General features: G+C 40.2%; 1 protein-coding gene across 5 annotated transcripts; it reads left to right on the forward strand.

Moving 5' to 3' along the window:
* Positions 1–3,683: 3,683 nt before the first annotated feature.
* Positions 3,684–9,235, forward strand: sgo1 (shugoshin 1). Of its 5 annotated transcripts, XM_037795988.1 has the most exons (10): positions 3,685–3,859; positions 4,016–4,173; positions 4,675–4,883; positions 4,999–5,051; positions 5,151–5,215; positions 5,453–6,310; positions 6,421–6,531; positions 7,591–7,761; positions 8,031–8,220; positions 8,320–9,235. In XM_037795988.1, exons 2-10 carry the CDS (start codon positions 4,026–4,028, stop codon positions 8,477–8,479), a joined length of 1,965 nt encoding a protein of 654 aa, XP_037651916.1. In that variant the 5' UTR covers positions 3,685–3,859; positions 4,016–4,025; the 3' UTR covers positions 8,480–9,235. The 5 variants fall into 5 exon arrangements, 4 of the variants coding, with proteins under 4 accessions (XP_037651918.1, XP_037651916.1, XP_037651917.1 ...); XR_005210420.1 differs by having other exon boundaries at positions 3,684–4,173; positions 7,591–7,765; positions 8,320–8,408; XM_037795990.1 differs by having other exon boundaries at positions 3,684–4,173; positions 7,591–7,765; positions 8,100–8,220; positions 8,320–8,459.
* Positions 9,236–10,033: the final 798 nt, after the last annotated feature.

Here is a 10,033-nt window from a genome sequence, read left to right on the forward strand (position 1 = left end):
GATTTGGAGTAATAATGATATGTAGGTGTTAGTTTGTTGGTAGTATAATGTCACTTAGTCTTCAGGCATCTTTACTATCATGTATAATGGCAATATCTTAAAAACATTATTAGATTTGTCATATACATACAGGTAACTGAACTACAGCCGCCCCATCTTTACTCTTACTTGACAAACTGAAAAAACTAAAAACTAAGAAAACATGCTAAAGATGTAGGTGCACCTGGTTATCTGTCCTACAGTTTCCCATCAATCTAAGATCCTTAAAGCGAGTCATAACCTGATTACCTGAGCTGCTCCTGTCTTACATGTTGCTTTTTGGGGTTGATTACACAACCTGTGTTATGATTTCATTACCATAAATTTTGAGTATGGCACCATACTCACATTTTCCATATTCAAAAAGTAGGGCTGTGTTTTCTTGGCCCTGGCAGAGCCAGTGCACAGATTAGAGTTAATACTTTTCATCTGGTAGAAAAGCAGATGATCTTTTCATTGGCAAGTCAGACGGTCTGGACAGTGATGGGTGAGCTGGAGATGTGACTGGACAGAGATGAGTTTGTTATCTCTTGATAATTATATCAGTGCATCACGTCAGTAGATAAATAGACTTGTACTAGCTCCTGTTGCACTAAAAAGGCAATGTATTCTGATGCTCGTGTTCTTTGTATCTACGTGTGCCCTAATTTCTCCGGCTGCCCCAACGCTCTATCCATTTTTATTTTAATCAGTCCCCCTTGTTCCGTCCTTTTGCTGTACCTGTGAAAATACATTTCTCTCCAGGCGTGTGACACGTGGATAGTCAGGGCTGGCATGAAATGACTGTATGATGGATTTGCCCATTAAAGTTACCTGAGCTAAAACCTACGGAGTCCCTCTGGCTGTGTATCCGTCTCACCCTCCTTCACTGGTTCTTTCTTTTTCTTTTTAATACAGACAGATGCACAAAAACACTCACACACAAAACACACTACTCACTATTTCCCTGCTGTGAGGCAACAGCTGTGACATTTACTTGCTTTTTTGCACAAATAATACACCTTTTAGGAAAACAGAAGTGATCTTATTATTAAAACAGTGAGTCATTACAGGGCTTACTTACTCAGACCTCTAAACCATACTAAAAGGGTTACTAAAAAAAAATTATGATGTTAGCTGCAGGGATTTTCAACTGTAATAAAATTTAATTTATTTAGTTAGCTACATAACCTTACATACACAATATGGAAAATCCCATTGAGAACATAACCCACAAAGGGTTAAATATTTGTGAGACAAGTCAGCTAAATCAAGAACTGTCTGTCTGCTTTACTGAAAGTACAGGCCTGTTTCACAGATGAGGCGCCCGACTGAAGTCATTTGTTTTCAGTGGGTGACACTGACAACACCCAAGCTTTACCAAACCCCTCCTGTAGCCTCAATATGCCATTCAGTTGGCTGTCATGGACACTTTCTTGGATCCTCACTGACAGAAGGTCCAAATGGATGTTAGATTAGCTGCAGTGCCATGCAAAAGAGAGGTGCAAGTTTCTTCCCTGCACTCTGCCAAGAAAAACGTGCCCAATTTGACTTTGAGTTGGGAAAGTAAATGAGATCATGACGAGATATTCAGTGTAATTCAATATTTACAGAACATTTACTGAGCAAAACCTGAGAAGGGTAGGAATGGGTAGCCTATAGGCATGGAAGCTAGGGTGACCAGATCCCAACAAATCAAAAGAGTATTTTTGTGTGGGACAAAGTGGGACACGTTACCAATGCTGAGAGGTATAGTCTACAATTCTGATATAATGTCTAACTTAAATAATAAACATTTCTATTCTGCCCCTTATCTTGAAACATCTCTATGCTTTGCACAAATGCATCCATTGGTCGGCACATCTCTTTTTGAGCCACACATTTCTGGTTTCTAGGGTCTACAGTATAATATACTGTAAAAAAAAAAAAAAAAAAAAAAAAGATCGGAGGCTGGGCACTGGAGCATAGTGTCATAAGACTTACTGACTCAAATTAAAATGTGCATTCATCTAATAATTGACTTGCTTTCTGAGCTACTGCATAATCTAATTTTGAAAGAGCCACAAGAGTTTCAGAAAAACCTCAAGGAATACAACTTAAACATTGCCTGTCAGTGGGCTTTTAGATTAACACAATTATCAGCTCTATACATGCAGCAGAGCACTTTGCAAAGCACCGCTCAAGCTCTTATCTTCAGCAGTCAATTATAAATACCCAATTAGTCATTTTTTATGGGCTGAATGAACCTGACCCTTTATGAGTACTAATCTAATTTCCTTATTTGAAAAAAAGGAAGAAATTTACTATAGCCTGGCTCCATTTTCCCAGTGGTGTGTGTTCTGCACTTTGCTTTGTTTGCCTCCCACAGACAGGAAAAAGGTGAAAAGATGGCAGATGCTGAGTGAAACAGCAATAATTATAATTAGATATTTGGTTGTGCTGTGTGGTGGTTTACTGTTAAGTCTCAGACAATGCAAGATGAATAATGAATACCAAATCAGTTGCATCTCAGCAAAGAAATTTACTTAAAGTTAGCAATGCAGTGTAGCTTCAGCTATTCAAAAATCTTAAAATATTCCACATCATTGATAAATTATTGATTTTATTCAACTTTTCAATGAAATTCATACAAATTCAACCCATTCCCACTTTTTCAACTATTCCTAATACTTCACCTTCTTCATACAGATTAAAGTCAGCAATGCAGTTTAGCATCAGCTACTCAAAAACCTTCAAATATTCCACATCTTTGATAAATTATTGGTTTTATTCAACTTTTCAATGAAATTCATACAAATTCAACCCATTCCCACTTTTTCAACTATTCCTAATACTTCACCTTCTTCATACAGATTAAAGCCATCAATGCAGTTTAGCGTGAGCTTTTCAGAAACCTTCAAATATTCCAAATCTTTGATAAATTATTGGTTTTATTCAACTTTTCAATGAAATTCATACAAATTAAACTCATTCCCACGTTTCCAACTATTCCTAATACTTCACCTTCTTTATACAGATTAAAGCCATCAATGCAGTTTAGCGTGAGCTATTCAAAAACCTTCAAATATTCCACATCTTTGATACATTATTGGTATCATTCAACTTTTCAATGATATTTATACAAATTAAACTCATTCCCACGTTTTCAACTATTCCTAATACTTCACCTTCTTCATACAGATTAAAGCCATCAATGCAGTTTAGCGTCAGCTACTCAAAAACCTTCAAATATTCCACATCTTTGATAAATTATTGGTTTTATTCAACTTTTCAATGAAATTCATACAAATTAAACTCATTCCCACGTTTCCAACTATTCCTAATACTTCACCTTCTTTATACAGATTAAAGCCATCAATGCAGTTTAACGTCAGCTACTCAAAAACCTTCAAATACTCCACATCTTTTATAAATTATTGGTATTATTCAACTTTTCAATGAAATTCATACAAATTCAACTCATTCCCACTTTTCCAACTATTCCTACTACTTCACCTTCTTCTCACAACATTTAAACCAGCATTACAGTGTAGCGTCAGCTCTTCAGCATCCAGCATTCACACCGCAATTCCTTCAGAAATTGCTTTTCTAGTTTTTTTTGCTATGCATCAGCGCCATCTTGCGCAGGGAAGTTTGAATTACAGGAAGTGACGTTATCTCAAATTCCAACCAATCAACGGTCGCGGCTCTATATTCGAACGTCAGCTCGCGGAGGAGAGCAGAGAGTCGGATATAGATATAGTGTGTTAAAATCACGGTTTAAATGGGTTATAATGCGCTTTAACTTTAGTAACTAACGCGTTTTGTTACACACCAAAAGCTTGGCGATATCCACGTGTCGGTAAAATACATGTTACGTTGTTTTCTATGACGCTGGACTGCATCTACTGAAGATTACTGGCATGCTAACCTAGCTAGCACGTTAGCTCAGTGGTTTGTTTTGCTGAGGTGTTCAGCAGCTGTTGATAAGTTGGATAACGTGGATAACTAATCAAACCTCCTGAGCCATGGTGAAAGAACGGATCCAGAAGAAGTCCTTCCAGCAGAGTCTGGAGGACATAAAGGAGAGGATGAAGGAGAAGAGGAACAAGCGGCTGGATCGGGCTTCATCTTCCAGCAAAGGACGGTCCAAAATGATAAACAACAGCAGCAGTGGTGAGGACATGAGCCTATAGCTTTATATTACACGTCAACAATCACAGTTACAATGTACGTTTACACACAATTATGTAGACTGCTAGTACTTGTAATCGCCAAAACCATCACATGGACAGATGTGCACAAGATATTCAATTCAATTCAAACTTTATTGCAGACTCAAAGTCCAGATAAGAAAAAAGAAAAACAACAACAATACATTAGGCAAGGCAAGGTAGCTTTATTTGTAGAGCACATTTAAGCAATAGGGCAATTCAAAGTGCTTTACATAAACATTCAAGAACATTGCGGCAAAGTGCAAAAGAACATTAAGACATAATTAAAAGACGCTAAAATAGAGTATAACACACAAGAGTAAAAGCTCTAGTGCAGTATATAAGATCATTATCTGGTTTAATAAAAGGCAGCAGCAAACAGGAAAGTTTTAAGCTTTGATGACATGCAAATTAAATTGTGCCATAACCAAGCAAATAACATCCATCCCATGTTTTCTCCCAGTGGTTAACTCCATTCACACCATCCTGAAGGGTGTCCAGCTGAACAACAAGGAACTGGCTGTAACCCTGCAAGCTGAAAAGGAAAAAGGGAGACATGCCAATGCAGTGATCCTGCAGCTGAAAAGGGAGCAACAGGCGCTGTTCCTTCACCTACTTCTGCTCAAGAAGAAGCTCAAAGAGCAGGAAGCTCTGGCAGTCAGTGCTACAGAGGTACATCCAGGAGACCTGTGATCTGTCCTTATCCTGGCTAACATGCAAATGATTTTGAAGCACTGTGTGACATTGTGAAAGAAAAAATATTCTATTTCTTTCTGTGTTGATTTAGACTAAACCTCCAAACATCCTTGTTGAACCCAAACACCATGTGGATTCGGCAAGGTAACTTTTAAAAAAACTAAAATTAATCACATAAACTTTGATGACATCCTTTATCCTGAGTTTTATGACCATCAGGATCTATTACCTCTCAATTTACAGGAGAAAGCGGACCAGCCAGAACCTTGATAAGCCCATTGAGTGCAAAGCCTCACCAATTTGTACAGGTATACACACACACACACACACACACACACACTCTTCTACTACTGCTACTAATCTTAAAGGTGCTAAATATAGGATTAGGAGCATTTCTATTGCCTGTCAATTGGAAAAAAAGACTTTTGCACATTAATACATGGCAGCTGTTGTGTACTGGTCTCACTGTTTTGATAAACTATTGCATGTATCCAAATAACTAAACAGTTTCAATGATAATATTGATTTTGTCCTTTTCGTCACAGACCCCCAGCCTTCTGAAAAGAATGCACAATCTGACCAGCAGCTTGCCCTGCCATCTACAGTGGGTGTGAGGCGTCGCAATGCAGATAGAAGAAGCAGGAGGAGGTCTGAGCGTGTGCAAGAAATGAAGTCGCTGAGTGAGGGGAACCCCATCGCAGGCTTGGGTACTTTGCTCACAAGTCCTATTCGTAGTGACGGTGAAAATACGAATCAGCCACAGCGAGGAGCAGAACCAGATTTAGCGGACCCCGTCGACACTGAGGAGTTTCAGCATTCTACTCCTGAACCTGTCCCACCCAAAAATAACAACAACATCCAACAGCAGCCCAGCAGAAAAAAAGCCCAGCAGCAGCCCCGCAGCAAACCAGAACCTGCTGCAAAGAAAGCAGAGAGAGGCCGCAAACCAGACCGTGTCCCATTAAAGAAACCTTGGGAGAATCCAAAACCCAGAGCTCGCTCCAAGAGTCGGGACCGGTCAGCCACACGGGCTTCTAAAACAGCCCCTCTGTCACAAGGGAATAAGCTCAATACCTCACTGGGATTTAATGACACGTTTGACTTTGACTGTGAAGAGGCTGTTCACGTCACACCGTTCAAGGCCAAGGCAGAGGACAATCAGTCGTCCACGCCCTTCACTGAAGAAATTCCACAAGCTGAAGCTTCACCTGTGGTTTCCAAATCAATTGAATCCAGCTCGTCATCATCACCTTCTGAATCGGAGGACAGCCTTTATGTCCCTCAGAAGAGCAGACGGAGACAGACTTCCCCTGACAAGGCCAAAGTGATCACAACTCGTAGAGGCCGGCCCTCTAAAGTCGTCAGACAGAAAGAAAACATCCCTCCTAAACAGGAGATCTCTGGTGAGCTTTTAGGTTTGTTGTTCTTAACTTCAACTTCATGTTTAATGTGATTTATTAGACTTTAGGTGGTTGTAATTAATCAATTTATTTCATTGTTTTGTATTTCGTAGTCTTTAGAGATGAGGCTGTAGAGCCTGAAAAGGAAGAAGCTCGTCACTCCTCTGACTTTAGCTTCTCTAACAGCCCTGACCCAGCGATTTTGAGACAGGAAAATCACCAAGGTGAGTAAATGGTCAGGAACACGTCGAGCACTGTAATTATGGTGCTCAGGTTCTAATGCCACCGGGGGAGACAGTCTGCTTATTTAGGCATCAACAACGCATTTCCCTATATTCACACCTTGGTCCATTGCTATTATATATATCATTGTCCATAATGCAGTGTCCTTCCTTGAACACTGGATGAATGCTAAAAGCTACATCATCAAAATATTAATTGCTAACCATTATTCTAAAAATTATATGACATGAGGTGATAAAATGAAGTGCTTGCCTTCAGGCAGTGTGATATCAATAGATACTTTAGAGACATCCACCTGTTTGCCAGTCAGACAAGGAGGTTTTAGTCCGTCTGTAATTCATTTTTTCTTCTTTTCTTGTGTAATGTTTTCAACTTCACTGAGGCACCTCTTCGCCCAGCTGATCTTCAGTAGTAGTAGGGATGCACAGATCTGAGTTTTTCAGTCCCGATACAGATAGCGATACCGATACCAGTGTTTAATATTAAGATGTATGCCTCACTGTGTGGAAGTGACTGTAATTATTCTTTTATGTGATAGGACAACAACAGACTTGACTTAAACATTGCTTTCTTAACTTTGTAAAACAAAATGTAACAAATAAGTCCATACTGATTTCGATATACAGATTTACTGAATTATAATTCAGGTGTAAACCTTGTTAATGCAGCAACAAATTGGTCAAAACTTAAACAGCAATTAAAATTCCAGTCTATAATGAATATAGTATATAAACATAGCATTGAATAGAACGGCCCCATTGTCATCGAAACCCAATCCAGCTATATGAGTCAGTATCGGCGTGATATACGAATTGTGCATCCCTACTTCAGTGCAACCCAAAAATCTGTCTTGGTGTTATCCTCTTGTCTCATGATGACCTTACGGTGTGATATTCTCTGTGACCTATAACAAAGGTGTTATGGAGAATTGTTTAGAAAATTGTTGCATGGCTCATTTTTGCACTTGAGTGCCTGTTTTTGCTGATCATAATGTGTGAATTAAAGATGGTTACGTGTGTTTGTTTGTCCTGGTTTTTCAGAGCCTCAAAGAGGGGTTATTGAGAAGGATTGTTTGCTGCCTGTCAGCCCTCTGGTTGAAGTGGAGATGATGAGAATAGACAGCGTCCTGTCCAATTTCGGAGATTCCTCCGGTGAAGCTCCTCCTCCTTTACCCCACAAAACGCCCCAGAGGGTCAAGACGAGCAAAAAACGTACGTTTACTTGTCACTTCCCAAACATGCTTGTCGAAATAAAACCTCACAGTATGAATGCTAGAAGACAAGTGCTTCGTCACAACATCAGTGGGTACTTGGGAGGCTTGGCCAGATCACATTTTCATTGCATGGTCACTTCTCGATGCACTGGCTTCTTTGCACTCTGTCTTTTAGCTGCTCACTGGTGTGCGCGCATGAATACACGCACACAACTCCTGTCTTCTATTTCTTGCTTTTGGATCACATCTTCCTTCACGTTTCTACAGGTGGGCTTGGTGTAAGGACAGCTGGGCGGGGCTTGAGTCTGTGTGATGTGACCAATATGTCCCCTGCAGCCTATCGCAAATTCTCCCATGGTGGCTCACGGCCCTCAGATGCCCGATGCTCCACCCCTGTTCCTGCTCGCAAGCGGCGCTGCACCATGGTGGTGGACTACAAGGAACCCACGCTAAACGCGTAAGTTCACATGTTGATGCTGCCCTTACTGTTGATGATTTAAGATATGTTCACATTTTACTGTATGAATACTCAACAATTGATTTGTCATCTTGACAGGAAACTTAGGCGTGGAGACAAGTTCACAGACTTGCAGTTCCTCCGCTCCCCTATTTTCAAGCAGAAGTCTGGAAGGAGGTCTGTACAGAAATCAAGGAGCTCTACTAGCAGCCAGCAGCCATTTGAGAAATACAATGAGTCATTTGTTGGCTGTCGCTGAAGGCAGCTACGATGGCCCTGTTCGGACCTGGCATTAACAGTGAGTGATCAAAACACAAGTGGACAGCTTTAAGTACGTCTGTTCACACCTGGCATTAGAATGCGTCTCCACATGCGTCTTCAGTGACCACTTGTGATCCGATCTCACTTCCCCGCTCTATATGCAAATAAACACGTAGTAAACACACGGCTAATAGAGCAGACGTTGTGACATAATACGGGTGTTAGCTCCGTACAAATTTAGATTATTAAGAGCAAAAAGGCTGTTTCCATGCCGCGAGGCAGACAAGTGCTCGCGACTGCCTGTCTATTCACATGAGGAGCACAGAGACCCGTGGATCCCAGCGGGACGTCAGTTGAGCAGGGAGAGATCGTTCACACCTGTACTTAGAGCTGTCCACTTGTGATCCGATCACTGAGGACTCTCTTAATACCAGGTCTGAATATGGCCCTTGTTGAGTATTGGCTGGCCTTGTCAGTTTTAATGTGATTTCTTAGTTTTGACAGTATCACTCTCACGGTTGTATTTCTTTATGTGATGACCAACTGTGATCAGTTTTTTATCTTATTTTTTTTACTTTCTTCTCTCTTGCATTTCTCCTCGTTATCTCTAGCTATATGTATTAATTACTATTTTATGAACATGGCCAGATTTTCCAATTCTATCCTGACTTAGTGCATATTATTGTCGTCTCATAAATTTGTATCTGTTTCCTTAATCATATATTCTATGACAATAAATTTCTTTATTGCAAGTGTATACAAGTTTATATTAATAGCTGTTGTAGAGTGACAATCAAATCAGGGTTTCTGCTGGGTCTTAAAAGTTTATAATCATTTTAAGGCCCTTAAAAATCTTGTAGTGGGATTCTGTGTAGTTTATTGATGGAATCCTGTTAGATTTGACGTCATCTGAAAAGGACAGCTGTTTGCACGCTCACATTTTTATGCCTCCGTATGGGCAACCGCTGTGGCCGGATATCTCGTGAACGTGATATATCAGGAACGCCATCAGATTTTGGCACAAACGTCCATGTGGACACAAAGATGAACTGATTTGATTTTGGTGGTCAAGGTCACTGTGACCTCACGTGTAACCCATTCTTGTGAAAGCTATCTCTTGGGATAATCTGACCCGCCAGATAGTTTGTTACACAGAACCATCTGAAAAGTCGTCATCGGAAACTGTTTGGAAAGGGCAGGCACTTTAAAAAAATATTTGGCAGGTGATTGGATGAACCATCTGTCAATCAATCTCTTGCCAAAGCCAGTCGGGAGAAGACGGAAAACATCGCCTTCAGTGTTGTTTTTTGCTTTTCATTAAAATTAAGAAATACTCTCCAGATCTGATGTAACTGATGTTATTGCAGCATCTAAACCAGTGGGCTAAGTGGGCTATGAAAAGTAAAGCCAATACGGAAGTGCCTTAAACTTGCTTTTTTCTAATAGCCAGCAGGGGGCGACTCCTCTTTTTGCAAAAAGAAGTAAGAATGTATAAAAGTTTATGAAAAAATGATCCTACTTCTCCTCCCCCAGAGAAAATTGTAAGGTTTTT

Source organism: Sebastes umbrosus, chromosome 15 (assembly GCF_015220745.1).
Source record: "Sebastes umbrosus isolate fSebUmb1 chromosome 15, fSebUmb1.pri, whole genome shotgun sequence".
NCBI classification, from domain to species: Eukaryota; Metazoa; Chordata; class Actinopteri; order Perciformes; family Sebastidae; genus Sebastes; species Sebastes umbrosus.

Coding starts and splice junctions, on each gene's coding strand:
- sgo1 (XM_037795988.1), top strand. CDS start 4,026: ATGGTGAAAGAACGGATCCAGAAGAAGTCCTTCCAGCAGAGTCTGGAG. Junction 6,532..7,590: donor GAGACAGGAAAATCACCAAG/GTGAGTAAATGG, acceptor CTGGTTTTTCAG/AGCCTCAAAGAGGGGTTATT. Junction 7,762..8,030: donor GGTCAAGACGAGCAAAAAAC/GTACGTTTACTT, acceptor ACGTTTCTACAG/GTGGGCTTGGTGTAAGGACA.